Consider the following 19,964-nt stretch of genomic DNA (forward strand, 5'->3'; position numbering starts at 1 on the left):
CAACCATTAGAAATAGTCTTATATAACCGGTCAAGACTCAAGACGAAATTGCCTTGCACTATTTTAAGAAGTGAAATATTCTCTTTGTCTCAATCATTTGTTTACCTTTTTTATTATTTGTGACGGTATCTATAAAATCTATAAAATATAATTAAAAGGGTACCTAAAATAATGTGACTTGACAAATTTTAATGTGACGTGGCATATTTAAATGAGACGTGACATATTTTTAATGTGACATAGCGAATTAATATGACATGGATTATCAATTTATTATTACATGACATTAATTTAATTCATTTATTTATAAATTAATTTAATTCACTTATCTATTATACTAAAGGATATTATCATTATTCCTAAACTAATTTTGTATATTAAATATATTGTTTTCTAAAATTTATGTAACCCTTACAAATTTACATCAAAATTTCATAATTTATAATTAATATTGACATTTTAATTGAAATTTTTGTAATAAAATATATTAATAAATTTCATAATTTATAATTAAAATTGAAATTTTAATTGAAATTTTTGTAAGGCAAATGTTACAAACAGCCCCAGGGGCGTTGGTTAAGATAAAAAAATTAAAGAGAAAATGTTTAAAATATTAATAAAGATCAATAAATGAGATTTATTCCTCCTGTTACGGCAACCGTAATTATTCATCCTCAACCTCCAGACTTTGGTAAACGACTTTAAGGTCATCGCCAAATTGAGTATATAGTCCAACCACCAATTCCTCTATTAGGCATATACAAGGCAACGACTCCCATATCTTGAGCCATATATTGAGCCTCAATCTCCACCAATATTTCAAGGTCATTCCTATGACAACCGCCCTTCCTAACTACCACCACAACCCTCTTTTAACCCCATTTCCGGAAAGGGGTTCACCATCCCCTCCTAGGTATCTGGAAAAGTGATTAGGTTTGATTTTCCCGTACCGCTCTGAATCGAACCTAATCCCTTTTAGGAAAATTATCGAATATGGAAATAGGGAACTCGATTTTACTGGTGGTTTGATAATTATTGATCGGTGATTTGTGGTCTATGCGGCGACTAAGGGTAGCTTTCCGAGCTGTTTTGGGTGCTTAAGGACGAGTGGCGGCGCAGAGGAAGGAGATATTGGTGGTCGTCAGAAAGCGGCGATAAAGGCGGTGAGATTTTGGTGGTGATAGGTGATGATTGGGACGGAGGGTGGTGGTGTTTGGGGTGGTTAGAGTCGTTTGACAGTATCATTTGTCGTGGGTTGGTTCATTCATATCAGGCCTTCATTAGGAGGGAAGTAACGAAGAAATGGCAGCCGTTTGAAGTTCAGTGCACAAAGCAGGAAATTGTGCGCTGGAAAGTACTCGATCGAGTAAAATTATGTTCGATTGAGTCCTTTTTCTACTCGATCGAGTAGTTGCATTTTAGGATTTACTCGATCGAGTAGATTTTCTACTCGATCGAGTGGTTTAAGCTTTAGTTTACTCGATCGAGTGGTTTTAAATCACTCGATCGAGTGGATTCTCTTACGGGCTGGGCTTTTAAGCTTTATTTCGCTATTAGGTTAATAACTTCCTATTTTCTTATAATTAGGAAGTTAGGACGTCATGTTTGGGGGCTTCTCCTCTCGGTTTTGACCACACACTATCAGACGATGTTTTACTACTGTTTTCTGTTCTGCCTCTTATTTTCCGAATCTATTTTAGTAACATTTCTCTCCCTTTTCCTCTTTAATTTAATGTTTATTCCTCTTTCTCTCTTTATTTATGTTCTTTATTTAATTATGTCTAGCTAAATACCTCTGCTAGGATTAGGGAAGTTAATGAATGGATGTTAATTGCTGATTAGGTTATTAGATTCGTCGTTGTTGTTTAGTCTTTGTTGTTAATCGCTGCCCTTAACTGTATCTTGCTAGTTGATTCGAAGCAATTAGCCTTTTAATATTGGTAAACCTTGACCTGGACCTAAAGGTTGGAATAGGCGAGACCCGCAGTGAACAATAGGATGCTTTAGTGAGGGCGAAAGTTAAGCTAATAGTATTTTAGGGCGAATTGAGACCGAAAGGAGATATTCGTTGCCCCTTAGACCGACACACCGACTGATCTGTGACCTTACTTGCAATTAACTGACGTTCATTGATGACCCGAAATCCTAGTTTCCCTTTTCTCTGTTAATTTCCCTTAATTCTTTCTCTCTTGCCTTAATCTCGTAGTTCAGTCAAAACATTTTAAACCCCCGTTACTGATAGACTAAAATTAGACAGATAAATCTCATTTCGCCTCCCTGTGGAGATCGACCCTACTTACCGCTAGCTTCTGTTAGTTGTACTTAAGTTTATTTTTGATACTGCGACGACCGGTATCATAAGATTCAGTGGCTCTAGGATACAGAAAGCATGTGGTACGGCTACATGGGGTACCAAAGGATATAGTGTCGGATAGAGATGCGATATTTATATCATAGTTTTGGCAAGAGTTCCAGGAATTGATTGGGACTACCTTAAAGATGAGTACGGCGTTCCATCCTACGACAGATGGTCAAACTGAGAGGACTATCAAGACTTTAAAAGACATGTTGCGAGCTTGTGCGATGGAATTTGGTGGGACTTGGGAGGATAGGCTGGATCTGATCGAGTTTTCATAAGACAACAGATCACACGAGCATTGGGATGACACCTTTCAAGGCGTTGTGCGGGAGGAAGTGTAGGAGTTCACTGTGTTGGGATGATAGCGCTGAAGCTGTGGTTTTGGGACCACAAATGGTACAAGATATGGTTGAGCAAGTGCACTTGATTCGACAAAAGATGAAAGCGGCTCAAGATCGGCAAAACAGTTACGCGGACTTGCATCGAAGAGACATTGAGTTTGCGGTGGGTGACAAGGTTCTCTTGAAAGTGTTACCTATGCGGGGTGTTATGAGGTTTGGCAAGGGAGGGAAGTTGAGTCAGAAATTCATAGGTAGTTATGAGATTTTGGGTCGGGTAGGTGAAGTAGCTTATCGGCTAGCTTTACCACTATCTCTTGATCGAGTGCACAATGTGTTCCATGTATCACAACTCCGGAAATATGTGAGTGATCCGTCATATGTGCTCGAAGTTGAGATTATCGAGTTGGATGAAGCTCTAACTTATGCGGAGGTACCAAAAGAGATATTGTATCGTAAGGTACGCAAGACAAGGAATTGTGAAACCGTCTTGCTTAAGGTGTTATGGTCTAATCACAACGTGGAGGAAGCCACTTGGGAGCCGGAGGAGGCTATGAGGGAACACTACCCACACCTTTTTGAGCAGGTATGTTTGGTTACGAGGTCATAACCGTTGTCTTTTAAAAGGGGTAGGAGATGATCGCATGTGTGTTTTGGGGTAGTTTTGAGGTCGGTATGGTTGTGTTTCGGTTTGTGTGAACAATAGTTGGTTATAGTTGGATTTTGTTAGTGTCTTTTGAGTTAAGTAGGTTGGTTTTGCATGTTGTTTTGGGTATGGTATGAACTTCGGGGTCGAAGTTCGTTTTAAGGAAGGAAGACTGTAATACTAAGGTTTTATGGTCTTAGCTTACCCGGTCGAGTAAGTTGTTGAGTTCTTCTAAACAGGCTATTGTTTTGGGTGCACAACTCGGCTGAGGAGGTCATACTCGACCGAGTACCCGGTCTGACAGGATTTATTTCCGCGTTTGATTGGTGATTAGAGATTATAAATTTCGCATTACCCGTTACTAAATCATTTTACAAAAACCTAAATTATGTTTACCACTTATCTAATCACCCTAATCACTCCAAGTCCAGTTTGATCGATCATGAGTCTATATTTCGTCTTTCTGTACCGGTTTCGTTGGTAAGATTCTAGTGCTTTGTTAATCAGTTTGTGGCTGTCTTTTGGAGTTGCCCTAATTTCGGTTAGGATAGGGGTGAGGGTTGATTAGTATGGTTTATGATATAGTATTGTTGTTTATTCTTGCTAGGTGACGAATTCGTAGAAGAACAATTCTGGCATCATTGTTGTTGTTGATTTCAAAATTTGCGAATAAGGTAGGGTTTCCCTACTCAATTGATTGTGTAATTGATTTGAGATTGATTTTATTATATGTTTTATTGGATTGAGGTTGGTTCAGTTGATATTGTGATTGGTATTGTTGTTATGGGGCCATTTTCGGGAGATGGTTCGAACCCCATGTTCGCCTCTTATAGCTTCCGTCATAAGGGGGATGTGCACCTTAATGATCTGGGTGCGCTCGTTGCGATGAGCGGGGCTTAGGTGGGCAAGGCTGCGGTTCTTCACTGGCAGTGAGGGTTACCTGTTGTGATGGGTAACCTGGCAGGGCTACACAATTCGGTGTAAGTCGGTTATTGGTTACTAATGGAGTTTGGAGGATTTTACTAGAGTTGGATTGGATTGTATATTGGCTTGTGATGTGATTTTTTATCTTGGTTATGCAGTTGACTGACCCCGTTATTGTTTTCAAAACTGTGGTGATCCATTCGGGGATGGTGAACAATTGATTTAGTAGGTATGGGTGTGGATTAGCTTGCGGGTCTTAGATGGGGTCGAGTCATCACCGATTGCTTAGCTAGCTTCCGCTGGCATTTAATCGTTAGTTCTTTTGGTAGTTTTGGTTGTAAAAGTTTTTGGGTAAACTTCAATTGTATCTTTATTTTAAACAGTTTTGGTATTTGATAATAAACGTTCTTTGATGGTCTATTTGGTATACTTACCTCGGACAACCGAGATGGTAGCACCTGGATATGCTAGGGTGGCCTTGGTAAGGCACCTTAGTGTATGAGGGTGTTACAGTTGGGGTCGGGCCAGTTCGGGTTGGGTCATATCAGGTTTGTTGAATTTTCGGGTTAGTTTGGGTCGGGTCATTTAAGGTTCCAGGTCTCTTTCGGGTCAAGTGGATCGGGTTATTTCGGGTCGAATCATTAGGTGAAAAAGGATATTTCAAGTCTTTTGGGTCAACAAGAGTTATGTTTTGTCGGTTCATTTTCGCGTTTGGTGGTTTCAGGTCGAGTCTGTTATGGGTTATGAAAGTTCGGGTCAGTTTCGGGTGGGATCGGGTCAATTCAGGTTTCGGGCATCATTCGAGTGCGGCTGTTCGGGGAAATAACGGGTCTAGGGTCAACCTTTTCGGGTCGGGTCAATCGGGTCGGGTTGATTTTTACAGGTCTACACGTGGTATAAAAACTGAGAGGAAAAGAAACATGGTCAGGTAGGACCTCCCAAACGACTCAAATTAAGTGTATAATACACGGTTTACAGGATTTCAATGTTCCGGAAAAAAATGTATGTAAATCATATGGACGGTTCCACGGATCGAATAAAGCAACCACACAAATTTGGAGGAGCAACAGAGGACATTTGAGTGTGCCGGTACGCGATAAACGAGTCTCAGACGAAAATCATGTACTCCTTAAAATAGATGAATACTTCTTAATTAGGGTTGAAAATCGAATACGGTAACTCATTAAGCCACCCTTGATACGTGGTAGAAAAATTGGTACGAAAAGTAACATGACATGGTACAAACCTCCCAAACGGCTCAAATTTAAGTTTAATACACTGTTTTCGGGATATCAGGGTCTCGGAAAAAAATGTCTATAAATCATTCTGGCGGTTCATCGGGTAAGATAAAGAAGCCAACAAGTTTTTGAGAAGCAACAAAGGATGTTTGAGGGTGCCGGTACATGATAAACGAGTCTTAGACGAAAATCATGTACTCCTTAAAAATAGATGATAACTTTTTATTTAGGGCTGAAGTCGAATGCGGTAACTCATTAAATGACCCCAGACACGTGGTGGAAATAGTCGAAGGAAAAGAAACATGACCCGGTGTTGGGTTCCTTATATTGATGATAACATGCCCATTTGATTTGTGCTATCTTAGTTTACCTTTTCAGGATTAATGATTTAATCAAGCATGGATTAAGAAGTGTTGAAGTTGTTAATCATCCCTTTGTATTAAGTCTTAGTGTCATCTAATGTACAAGTAAGAAAGTAGAGTATCTTAGGGAAATAGAAACAGTCAAGTCGACTGTTGCTTTCATTAGTAAACAGCTGCTTGGATTGTTGCCACAATTCGTAAAACTTGAAGCCCTTTTTATCTTTCAAAAGCCTTTTACGTGACTCTTATTTTTCAAAGATAAATTTCAGATTTTATTAGGAGTTGGCCTTCAATAAAGAGTGGTTTGAATTATTATTATTTTCAAAATGTTTCCTCTTTATGCAAATTCAACCCTTTGGTTCTTTAAGAAAACAAAAAATGCTTTTTGCCATATTTGTGTTAACTTGTCATCATGTGACTTGTCTCACATCCTTTGTTTTCTGAATTTGCATGAGCTTTTAAGGATATCTTTCAAACACTCTTTCTCTATTCTTGCCTTTGCAAAAGAGCCCTCTTTGGTGCAAGTTTTGGGTGGTTGCAAATGCCCTTCACATGTGTGGTCTTTGACCCTTCAAAACCCTAGCAACCCCTTCACTCACCTTCTCTATATAAGACGTGCCTCTCCCTCATAAAATCTTAAGACTTTTCTGAAATTATTTTCCAAACTTTGCAAATTGTTTTTAAAGCTTAAAAATCGTGTGTCTTTGCAAAAACCTTTAAAAGTCTTCAAGTTGTTACAGTCGTGGCTACTGTTACTTTAATATACTAAACTCTCTTGCTTATGAATTGTTGATCTTGTAGAAGTTGTCCATCTCTATTCTTTGCTAAGAATATGTTAGTGGAAACTTGATCCTATAACATTCTAAGTGTGTTAGTAGAGTTTAGGACGGAGTAGTCTTTTACTCTTGGCAACCGGAGTAGGTTGCGAGTTAGCTTGTCATAAGAACGGAGTAGTTCTTGTACTAGCTTTACAACCGGAGTAGGTTGGTGTCTTTTATTGTAAGGGTCTTTTAGTTGTCGGAGTAGATCACTAAAAGAAAGCAATAAAAAGGTAGATTGGACGTAGGCACTTGAGTTTCTTGCCGAACCAATTCAAAAATCTCGTGTTCAATTGTTTTACTTTATTTCATTTGCTCTTTCATTATTGTTTGTCGTGCTTTGCTTAAACCTTAGAAGTAATGTGATTCATCATCTTGTCACATTTGGTCTGCAGTCCGTATTCCACAAACTTAGACAAATAGCTACAGTCAGAACGATTGTTACTTTCATACTTCAGCAAACATTCATCTTGATACTCGTCTAGTCTTTCAATATTATTCGAAGTATCTTCTCATCTCTTTTGTCCTCGTAACTCACTTTAATTCAATAAAGTTGAAGTTATAAATTTTTAAATAGTACCTAATTCACCCCCTCCCCCTCTTAGGTACTTGAATCCATAAACTCAACACCCGGTATGACCTCCCAAACGGCTCAAATCTAAGTGTGTAATACACGGTTTTCGAGATTTCAGGGTCCCGGGACAAATATGTCCGTCAATCATACGGACGGTTCCTCGAGTTAGACAAAGCAGCCACAAAAATTTTGAGAAGAAAAATAAAACATTTGAGTGTGCCGGTATGCGATAATTAGTCTCGGACGAAAATCAAGTACTCCTTAAAAATAGATGATAACTTGTTATTTAGGGCTGAAATCGAATACGGTAACTCATGAATCGACCCCAGACACGTGGTGGAAAACTGGGAGGAAAAAAAACATGACTCGGTACGACTTCCCAAACGGCTCAAATTTTAAACTTATAATACACGGTTTTCGGGATTTGAGGGTCACGGGACAAAAATGCCCATAAATCATACAGACGGTTTCTCGTTTCAGACAAAGCAACCATACCAATTTTGAGAAGAAACAGAGAACATTTGGGTATACCGGTGTGCGACAAAATAGTCTGGGAAGAAAATCGGGTACTCCTTAAAAATAGATGATAACTTGTTATTTAGGGCTGAAATGTAATACGGTAACTTATGAAGTGACCCCAGACACGTGGTGATAAACTGGGAGGAAAAAAAATATGATTTGGTAGTTCTAGGGGTGCTAATGAGACGAGACAGCTCGCGAGCAACTCGAGATCGGCTCGGTTAAAGTTCGGTCAAAGCTCGGCTCGAAAGCTTAACGAGTTAAGCCAAGCAAAGGCTGGCTCGACTCGAAAAGCTCACGAGGGGCTCGGACTTGGGTGATTACATAAGATATTGGTCATATTTTTTAAAAATATTTTACCATGATATATCTTTTTATCACACGTATCAAATGTCTCAGTGATTTGCCAAACATTTTTACATATAACTTTCGAACCTTATTATTGAAAATATCGGAACAAAAAAATAGAAAGACAAACAATTTTATAAAGGCTCGATTTGGGCTCGAGCTCGCGTTAAAGCTCGCAAGCTTTATAACGAGCGAATTTTTTTTCAGGCTCGGGTAAGCTCGAGCTCGAGTTTTGGTTCTTGAACACAAGCCGAGCAAGGCCAAGCTCGGGCTCGGCTCGTTAACACCCCTACTTGGTACAACCTCCCAAACAGCTCAAATTTAAGTGTATAATACACGGTTTTCGGGATTTGAGGGTCCCGGGACAAAAACGTCCGTAAATCCCACGGGCAGTTTCTTGGTTCAGATAAAGCATCCACACTAATTTTGAGAAGAAACAGAGAACACTTGAGTGTGCCGGTATGCGATAAATTAGTCTCGGACGAAAATAGGGTACTCCTTAAAAATAGTTGATAACTTGTTATTTAGAGCTGAAATCGAATACGTTAACTCATGAAGCGACCTCTAAAACACGTGGTGGAAAAACTGGGAGGAACGGAATTTTGACTCGGTATGACTCCCCAAACGACTCAAATTTAAGTGTATAATACACGATTTTCGAGATTTCAGGATCTCGGGACAAAAACGTTCGTAAATCTTACGGACGATTCCTCGGGTCAGATAAAGCAGTCACACAAATTTTGAAAAGAAACAGAAAACATTTGAATCTGCCGGTATGCAATAAACTGGTTTCGGTCAAAAATCGGGTATCCTTAAAAATAGATGATAAATTGTTATTTGGGCCGAAATCAAATACGGTAACTCATAAATCGACCCCATACACGTGGTGGAAAAATTGGGAGGAAATGAAACATGACCCGGTACGGGGTCCCAATTGACTCAAATTTAAGTGTATAATACAAGGTTTTCGGGATTTCACGGTCCCGGAACAAAAATGTCTGTAAATCATGCGGACGGTTACTCGGGAATGATAAAAAAAGCCACACAAATTTTGAGAAGCAACAGATGACAATTGAGGGCGCGGTACGATAAACGAGTCTCGGACGAAAATCATGTACTCCTTAAAAATAGATAAATACTTTTTATTTAGGGCTAAAAATCGAATATAGTAAGTCAAAAAGCGACCCCAGACTCGTGGTAGGAAAACTGGTAGGAAAATAAACATGACTCGTATGACCTCTGAAACGGCTCAAGTTGAAGTGTATAAATAAACTGTTTTCGGGATTTTAGGGCGCAGGAACAAAAATTTCCGAAAATTACACGGGCGTTTCCTCGAGTCAGATAAAGCAACCACGCAAATTTTAAGAAGCAAGAGAGGACATCTGAGTGTGCTTGTATGCGATAAATTAGTGTTGGACGAAAATCGAGTATTTATTAAAAATAGATGATAACTTGTTATTTAGGGCTGAAATCGAATACGGTAACTCATGAAGCGACCCATACACGTGGTGGAAAACTGGGAGGAAACAAATATGACCCGGTACGACCTCACAAACGGCTCAAATTTAAGTGTATAATACACAGTTTTCGGGATTCCAGGGTCTCCGGAGAAAAACTTTTGTAAATCATACGGAAGGGTCATCGGGTCAGCTAAAGCAGCCAAACAAATTTAAAGAAGAAACAGAGGATATTTGAGTGTGCCGTACACGATAAACGAGTCGGACAAAAATCATGTACTCCTTAAAAATAGATGATAACTTGTTATTTAGGGTTGAAAATCGAATACGATAACTCATGAAGCGACCCCAACCTCGTTGTGGAAAAAATGGGAGGAAAAAAAACATGACCCGGTACTACCTCTCAAACGGCTTAAATTTAAATTTAATACACGGTTTTCGAGATTTCTGATCCCGGAACAAAAATGTCTGTAAATCATACGGACGGTTCCTCGGTCAGATAAACAAGGCACTTAAATTTTGAGAAGCAACAGAGGACATTTGAGGGCGACGATACGCGATAAACGACTCTCAGACAAAAATCGGTTATTCCTTAAAAATAGATGAATACTTGTTATTTAGGGCTGAAATCTAGTACGGTAATAGCCTTAACCATAGTTTTATCTGCTTAATTTTAACTTTTATTCGGCTTAGTTCAACTCTTTTTAGTTTATAGCAGTTCAGCTTAACTTACTTCAGCTCAATTCAGTTCCTTTTCATTCAACCATACTTAGTATTGTATGGTGCAATTGAAAAAAGTGACCACTTTTACATACATTAATAAAAGGTATTTTATAAGTGTGTATAAAATATAATAGTACAAGATTACAAGGCCTTTTTGGAGGGAGCGCAAGAGTAAATATGTGAGAGCTTGTTTCAAAGCGGACAATATCGTACTATTATAGATCGTGGACAGAGGTATTCATGTTTCCGCACAACAAAAGGTGTTCACTTCAATATCAATCAATACTATATATTAAATCCAGAAACCAAGGGACTTGAATGTAATTAAAGAAAGTTATACAAATTAATTATACTATATAGTTTTAAATCAATAGCACCGTGTGATGGACCCGATTAAGGGATCTCAATGCAAATATTACATAGTTTGGGTTAAAATTAAATTATATAGAAGCTTGGTAATTTTCCTAAACATGGTCAATTTCCTTAAAACAAAATAATTAATTAAGATTGTCAATTTCCTTAAAATAAAATAATTAATTAAGATGGTCAATTTCAAGGAAACTAAAAGAAAGAAGATGTCTGATAATTTTCCAAAATATTTATAGAAGACTAGAAGATGGTCAATTTCCTTAAAATAAAATAATTAATTAGTATAAACATGCACACTTATGGTATTAATTATTATCATCTTAAAATTATATATTAAATTTAAAATCTATGCAATTTTATTAATTTTTATAGTTTATTAAATGTATAGAGATGTTAATTATTTAACATACAAAAATATAATAAGTAGGTTATAAATAATTCAAGTTAGAATCCATGATATATAATATTGCCTAATTCTTTCAATTTGATTTAATGCATATATGTAATATATTTATATAAATATATAATCCTTTTAAAATTGCATGCCTAAGTAGTAAAAGTAATTTCGTCAGTAAAGAAAAGAATTGTAGAACATTGGATATAGTTATATGATAGTAATCACTCATTTGAATAGTAAAAGTAACAATATTATCAACGAGATTAGTGAGAGTGGTAGAAACAACAACGAGAGTAGTGAAATAATCAATATTAATGGGGCAATTGTGAAAGTAACAATAATTACGAAGGGAGTAGTGAAATTATCAATATTAGTGCGGCACTAGTGACAGTAACAATAATTACGGCTGGAGTAGTGAAAATAAGAATGATTACTGGCAAGTAGTGAAATGTTATTACTATTGTTTCATTAATAAGAGTAAAATATTAATAGCGGGAGTAGTGAATTTGTCTCAAAATTTATTTCATCGTAATTTTAGGATATGTTATAAAAATATATTAATGATAAATTTATGGGTTATACAACTTTAAGTAATTTTATTTAACGAAAAAAAATTAATAGTAAATAGAGGTAGCCCAGGCAAAGCCGGGCACCAATACTAGTTTTAACATAAATTAGTCTCTTTTACCATAAAATGATCATGTTTTAAGTGGTCGTACACTACCATATAACACAATCTTATAGTATACTTTGTGCTTATTTTTAAGATAATAATTTGTGCTTATACCATGTTATATTTTATGTAATATAGTTTTGTGACTTTTGCCTGGGTCATCTTTCGCTCCTTTGTAAGAGTTAAAGTGAATTATGGCACATAATCCAAGCCTTTAATTTAGTAATGAATTGCATTCCAAAAGTGTCATTTAATGTCAGAAGTGTTGGAGAAAAATCTCATTATAAAAGGAAAATCAATGGTAAATACTTATCACATAGAAATTGTAATTTATCGTGCAATTAGTCTCACTTTAGATGAGATCTTCGTTTAAAGTGTAGACAGATTAAATATATCACCCTTACATAATAAGACAAAGTGGTGACATCCCACTTGTTGTTTGTCTTATTATGAAAGTGATGTGATATTTGAACCGTTACTAACGTTAGACGAATATTGTCCGTCTAAAGTGAGAATTTGTGTTTAAGACGTGTAATTAAATGTAGTTCAAATCCTTTCAAGAAAAGGGAACTAAATTTTGTGGGTAAGTTTCCTAGCTAGTTTGTAGATGTAAAAAAAACTATATTAACTAAAAGTTTAAGTTGATGGTTGAAGTCCATGGTCGTTTATATTCTAACCGTAAAACTCCAAAAATGCTCAATTATATTGAGATGTGGATCAACGTTTTATGCAAAAAAGAGCGATTGGATAGATAAGAGGAAGCATCGACCGTCAGAGACGAAACTCAGTAAAGGGCAAATTAGCGACAAGGAAAAGTACACACTTCACCACACCACACGATGTGCATTCGAGCCAGGCCAATTGGATTGGGGTGTTCAATGCACGTGTGAGGAGGACAACACATAACACAGGGACAACTTCCTCTCACCGATCACCATGGGGGTGAGACTGGAAAAAAAAACTAAAAGAACACAAATTTTTATGGTGATGGACATTTTTTGTCACAAGCTTATAACCTTTTACAAGTTGTAAATGAGAGAGCAATTTGAAAAGCAAGCGAAAGATAGATTGTAAGAGATTATAAGCTTATGACGATCACAAGCGAGACTTCTTGCTAAAAAAACTTATGGCCATAATTCACTACTCTTGCATGACCAACAACTTTGGTACATTTACGTGTGAATGTGTTCAATGCACACAAGGCGATAAAGTTCTATACATGAAGTTTGTTGATTGAGCTATTTATATACAAGCACTGAAATAATGTCCATGTGAGATGTTAGTACATAAACCTTTCGATCCCACAAATCATATCTTTTGTCATAGGACTTCTCCATATGTGTTATGGTCCGGAACTTTGAGCTAGAATGTGATACGTACCCTTGTTTAGCACACGACAAGAATGTAAGCGAGAGCGTCAAGCACTAGTGCATTCGTAATCGATTTCGGTTGGCGTGTATCGGGAATCCTAGTCACGATTATCAAAGTCCGGCACACGGAAGCAATAAAAGTAAGCAGTACGATTATTGAAAGCAAGAAACAAGCAATATCGAGCTTAAGGATGAGAAACGGTTTTGATTGATTAACACCTCTCATAGCGATACGTTTTGTGAACACCTAAAAACAAGCAATATTGTGCAGAATAGCGATACGTTTTGTGAACACCTAAAAACGTATCTTACACTAAAAACGGGACTCCAAGATTCGACACGTAGGAAGTGGTCTTAGAGTACTAAATGAAACTAAAAGCAAAAATAAAAATACTTTAGTACAAATAAGAAATCTCAGGAGTCGAAATGAAAGGACTGCGCGCGCAATTCTCAGGGATTATGCTGCTAAAAGTGCGGCTCCTTAAATCTCCCCCACCTAATCTGTTGCCGTTCTCGGCAACGCTTGAAATATGCATGGCTGGTTCAGTCGGCTGATGTCGCTGGAAGTTGATTGGAACAGATGTTGGTACGCTTGCTCTTGTTGCAGGTGGGATCTTCAGGATCTGGATGGTAAGGCTTCAAATAGCTCACATGAAAAACAAGGTGACACTTAATCCAGGCAGGGCGGTCAAGCTTGTATGCTACTTCCCCAATCCGCTTGATCACTTGGATGGGGCCTTCGTATTTTCGCACTAGTCGCTTGTATCGTTCCCGGAGGAATCTCATCTGCTCTTTGTTCAACTTCACCATGACCATGTCGCCTACTTTGAACTCCATTGGTCTCCGGTTCTCGTCTGCCCACTTTTTCATGGGGCGAGACGCTTTCTCCAAGTAAGCTCGAGCAGTCTCGGCATCCACGTTCCATTCTTTGACATACTCGTGAGCTTTCTTTATCCGGCCTCCATAGGTATCTGCAACTGTGGGAGGTAATAGCGGCTGTTGATCTGTAACAAGCTCAAACGGGCTCTTATTGGACGAGGAGCTCGTTTGAACATTAAGACAGAACTGGGAAACATCAAGGAGTCTCACCCACTCCATTTGAGTTGCCCCCACAAAGTGCCTCCAGTACTCTTCCAACATGCTATTGAATCGTTCGGTCTGGCCATCCGTTGGGGGATGGTAACTTGAGGACATCCAGAGATTGGAACCCATGAGCTTGAACAACTCTCCCCAAAATAGTCCAGTGAAGCGAGAATCGCAGTCACTGACTATACTTTGAGACAATCCTCAATATTTCACAACATGCTTGAAGAGCACCCTGGATGTTTCTCCAGCGATACACGCCTTAGGAAGGGGAATGAAAGTCACATATTTTGAGAATCGATCCACAGTGACAAGGATCACACTTAACACCCCTTCCTTCGGTAACTCAGAGACGAAATCCATCGAGATACTCTCTCATGGCCGTGTTGGCACTGGCAATGGATTTAACAGCCTCCCGGCTTCTGTTTCTCTCCCTTACCTTGCTGTCAAATGAGGCAGGTCTTCGTATACTCCATCACATCATCCTTCATTTTCGGCCAATAGTAGCTCCTCTTCAACAGGCATAACGTTCTCTGCCATCCCGGGTGACCCGCCCACAAGGTATCATGGCACTCTTGTAGGAGAATATTCTTCGATTCGGCCGCCTTCGGAACAAAGATCTGATGTCCCTTCGTGAATAGAAGTCCATCTTCCATCCAAAACTTGCTAATCTTCCCTTCTAAAACCAACTTTTTTAGAGTCCTCGTCATTGGGTCTTGGTCGAGGTGTTATTTCACCTTAGCTCGAATATCTGGGACCACTGTAGTAGTGGACAAGTGGGCAATCATATGCAGTGCAGACAAGTCTTACGTACGGCTTAGGGCATCAGCGACTCTATTCGCTGCTCCCGGTCGATAAATGAACTCCACATCGAACTCCGCCAATAACTCCTGCCATCTAACTTGTCGGCTGGTAAGCTTAGGTTGAGTCAGGAAGTGGGATACCGCGGTGTTATCAGTCTTGACGATGAACTTCAATCCCAAGAGATAGCGTCTCCGTCCCTACAGGCAATGAATAGTAGCGAGAAGTTCTTTCTCTGGACAGCATACCGAGTCTCGTCCCCATTCAACTTTCTACTCTCAAAGACCACTGGGTAACCCTCTTGGAGAAGCACTCCCCCAAGGGCATAATCAGACGCATCCGTCTCTACTTGAAAGGGTTTTATGATATCCGACAGCGCCAAGGCGGTTAGTTTTGAGTACTCTCGAATGAATCTCCGATAGTAGTTCGCTAGCCCCAAGAAAGAGCGAAGCTCAGACACGTTTCTTGGGGTGCCTCAGTTCTTGATGGTTGTAATCTTCTTCGGATCCATTCTAAGTCTCCTTTTTTCCACGATGTGGCCGAGAAAATTGACTTCAGGTTGGGCAAATTCATACTTCTCTCTTTTGACAAATAAGTGATTGTCTCGTAGTTTTGCGAACACAAGCCTCAAGTGTTCTACGTGTTCAGCCAAACAGTGGCTATACACAACGATATCATCCAGATACACCACCATAAATTTTTCAAAGTACTCATGGAACATGTGATTCATCAACGTGCAAAACGTGGCAGGTGCGTTCGTCAACCCAAAAGGCATGACCAACCATTCGAAAGACCCATAACTCATCACACAAGCTGTCTTTATCCCATCTCCTTCGGCAATCCTGTAGACACCTCGTTTCTGCACCTCCTGCAAACCACCCGGTGATGATTGGGCCGCATGTTTGATTCGCGGAACGATTTGTGACAATTCGTAAGATTATCGTCAAGTGATTGCTCAAACATTAATGTCTACCTCTTAGTTGTCATCTACGTGCCGATACGGTCGTTTTGGCAGTAATTAGAGTTCATTTGGAGTCCGGGTCAAAAACCGTCTTCATTTCCTAAAACCGTCAAATCCCGAGTCAAAGCAATGTGCTTGTCTACCTAAGGTTAGGATGTCATAAAATGTTGAGATTATATCTCATTTTGAGTCTCATGTCACTTCATTAGGCTAAACATAAAGTTTACATTACAAAATGTGCATTTCATTTAGCTAAAATGATAACCCGACCTTTAGGCCCGTTTTACGAGGTGATAACGACTTTTTTGGGTCAGGCCTATTTCACAGAAAGTTCTAGATCTCTTTCTTAGCTTTCCAACGCCACCGAAATCACCTAAATACGAGTCTTGTAGAGAAAGTTATGCCTAAAATACGACAGGCTGTCAAACGCGTTTTCTACGCGCAGAGGAACCCGCTGAGGAAAGGACGCAGCAAGTGCTGCGCCTCTTCCAAGGGACGCAGCACCTGCTGCGCCTCTTCCCCAGGGTTTTCTTTTTGTCCAAGTTTCCGCGTTTAACCTAAGTCGGTTGTTTCCGGATCTTTCCTTCCGTATCCAACTCTTACCATAATACCTCCGCGTGATTAGTATAAATAGGAGCTTTCGTTCCCCATATTTCTCACGCGAGTGTCCGCCCTTCTCTTCTCCCTTTGCATTCTAGACTTCGTTCTTACTAATTGGCGCCTACGTGCTTGGACTTCCGACCACGTAAGCTCGGATCTTCCGGTACCGACCTCTCCGTTGCATGACCGACCAATTTGACCACTACACTCAATCAATCTAATTAATCAATCTGTTAAATCGTTTTCCTCTTACGAGGGCACTCTTTCCTTGCATTCGCGTCGAGCATCACTAATCGATCTTCTTAGTTCATCTCGTTCCGTCAACATGTAAGTCTGAGGGTGTATTAATTTTCTCTTTTATTTATTGTATTTTAATTATTGTATAACAATTGTAAGGTTTATGTCGAAAGTACCTCATTAAAACCGATTTCTAAAACCGTCTTTAAAACCTTTTTATGGATTTCCAGTGAGATGAGGCGTCGAGAAAAGACGCAGCAACCGCTGCGCCTCTTGAAGGAGCGCAGCACCTGCCTGCGCCTCTTCGTGAGGCCGCGCATTCGCTTCTTTTCTTCTTCCTCCGTCCTCGTAATTCGTGTCAAATTAATTTCTTTTGTTTTGTTCGTACATTAATTCGTTCACATGATAGTTTAATAATTCATATGTATATTAACCATCATCATTAACATGTTTAAATCATCATAAATCCGACTCAAATCCCTAATAATCAATATTTGCGGGTTTTCGTCATTAAATTCGATTCGGGTTTTAGAAATTCAATTCGTTCATATTGGGTTTCTGGGATTCATTGTTGATATATTTTCATCTGTTTAGTCATTAATCCGTCGTCAATTCATCATGTTTAGTTAATAATTCGTTTAGTTAGTTAGTTTAATTAATCATTCATTAACATCGACCCTTCACATAATTAATCCGTCTTGTTTTCGTCTCATCCATGTTTTACTGTTTTATGACCTCAATCGTATATAAATAATCTGCTAATAACTTTCATCCGAGTCTAAAATCGTAATCAATCCATTAATTTACCAATTAACATTAATCGTTTTGCGATTAAAACTGACGACTGAACTCACCCTTGGAACAGACGCGCGACCCATCTCTGCGCCTCTTCCAAAGGGCGCAGATGCCTCGCCGCGCGCTGTTCAGGGTGAATTCTCGCCTCGAAACTCTGTTCGCCTTGACCTAGTTTAATTAGCTACGTATTAATCAACTAATGATCGTATTATCACCTTCTAATCTGTCGTGTTTTATTCTTTTATTCTTTTTTCTCAAATCATCCGTTTTAGCGGTATTTTCGACATAAATCGCCTATTCCAATGTAATTATTGTAATTTATATTTATTATTATTGTATTTTGTATCATTTGTATGTCTTCACATGTAAATGAGCAGTAAATCTCAACTTCGACCCAATTGTTTGCTAAATTATGTGTCAACCGACTTAGTCTAATTCTCACATGCTAGGATTAATCTATGGATGTTGCATTGCATGCATATAGCCGACGATATATCAAGTACGAATAACTTCCCTAATCATTAGTAGAGGCCGCTATCGAGGCGGGCGGGATTAGGTGTTCGATCAAAAGAGCTTCCTAATACGTACCCTCACCCCTTACTCCAGATCTCCGTGAGCACCCGTGTTCATTGGTATCCACGAGAGTCATTCTAGACATAGAATGCTAAGGGTAACGATTGCTTAGTGTTCATGTCTCTACTTTGTGTCTTGACATGACACGAGGTATTCGAACGGTTCCAATTTCCCATAAAAATTGGTGGCGACTCCATACAAAATGCAAACGCTTGTTTTCGAGCCCCTTCACCAAGCGCCCCGTGGGCGGCCCGTCGTCCACGTTTGGCGACTCGCTGGATAATACACTTACGTGTAGCCAAGGGTGAAACTCGAACAAGGTTAGGGAATAAATTTGTACAAGACAATTGTCAGTTTTCATAACTCGGTCTTCCTAGACCGTTTTATTCGGCCTTCCTAGGCCCAACCCAACCCATTCGACCAATCGTCCCGTCTAAACGGTCCTAATTCTTATTCGGGCCTAAGGATGGATAGCGATTGACGTCATCCATACCATGATGCTTACTCTTGTTTGTATCAAGGGCCTTCACTACTTGAGGAAATGGACTAGGAATCGGCCTTACTCTTGTTTGGCACGAGCCTCTCCTGGACTTCGGGTTTGATGGTTCGGTATGGCAACCCACCCTTTAAACCAAAACCCTTCTAAATGCACTCAAAGATCCCGTTATAATGCTTGTATAAATATGTAAACCTTACGTGATCACCATTTCAAAACAAATCATGACGAATTTTCAAAAATCAAAACCCAATTTCAATCAAGAATTTCGAAATAGGGCCTTTAATTAGCACAAAATCCGGTCAAAACTCTGTCCGTTTGTCGTGTCAAAATTCGTTTTTTCAAAAAAAAAAAAACCAAAAAAAAAAACGAAACAAAAAAACCCAAAAAACAAAAAAACGAAAAACAAAAAGTCCAAAAAAAAAAAAAAACAAAAAAAAAGTCCAAAAAAAAACAAAAAACGTCCAAAACAAAAAAAACAAAAAAGAAAAAAAAAACGTCAAAAAAAAAAAAACAGTCCGAAAAAAAAAACGTTTTATTCAAAATATTTTCAAACCGTGTAAATGTAAATATGTAAATTCAATTGGGCTAAGTTAGAGTCAAAGTTCAAACCGACTATGTCCTAGTCGAAACTCCGTCGAGTCATGAACCCGTCTTTTCTTTATATTTTGGGTCTTTTCAAAATCAAGTCAAATCCTAAGGCGTCACGCCGTCATTTTGGACCCCCTACCCCAATTCAGTTAGGATCTAAAACACTCGAGTCACACGTTCCGAGGCTCAACACACGAGTCTCAATGGGCCTCATATTTGAGTCTAAACTACAACAGTCTTCTTAACACCTATAAGCAAACCTCGAGTCCAAAATCAACATGTGTCATCAATCCCGTCAATCAAGTCAACCACATAAGGGTCACTTCGTCAAAGTCAACACTCGAGTCTAAAGGTCAAGGTCAAACACCGTGAATCCAAACACGAGAAGTCGCTCACGACATTTCATGAATTCACAAGTCAAGTCTAGATTGGTCATCTTATCCATTTCTTTGTTGGTTGCCTTAGTATGCGTGATCCCATGTCGAATCGAGTTGTAATGCGCTTCATTTCTATCGAGTAGGAATCCAACAAGTTCCGTCAATCAGCAAAGTCACGAAGGAGTTCAAGCCACAATCACCATGTCTCTTCAAAACATTTATGCCATGGTCCTACGAGTTCAAGCTACAGTGGAAAATTTGAGCATTCGTGTCCTCACCCTTGAAAATGGAATGGTGGAAAAGAACATGCCAATTAGGGAAACCTCTAGTCTAGG

At 39.0% G+C, this 19,964-nt stretch overlaps 1 protein-coding gene across 1 annotated transcript; it reads left to right on the forward strand.

Moving 5' to 3' along the window:
- Nucleotides 1-2,797: 2,797 nt before the first annotated feature.
- Nucleotides 2,798-3,965, forward strand: LOC141601189 (uncharacterized). Its single transcript, XM_074421454.1, has 2 exons — nucleotides 2,798-3,283; nucleotides 3,951-3,965. Exons 1-2 carry the CDS (start codon nucleotides 2,798-2,800, stop codon nucleotides 3,963-3,965), a joined length of 501 nt encoding a protein of 166 aa, XP_074277555.1.
- The last annotated feature ends 15,999 nt before the right edge of the window (nucleotides 3,966-19,964 follow it).

This window comes from Silene latifolia, chromosome 9 (assembly GCF_048544455.1).
Source record: "Silene latifolia isolate original U9 population chromosome 9, ASM4854445v1, whole genome shotgun sequence".
Taxonomy (NCBI): Eukaryota; Viridiplantae; Streptophyta; class Magnoliopsida; order Caryophyllales; family Caryophyllaceae; genus Silene; species Silene latifolia.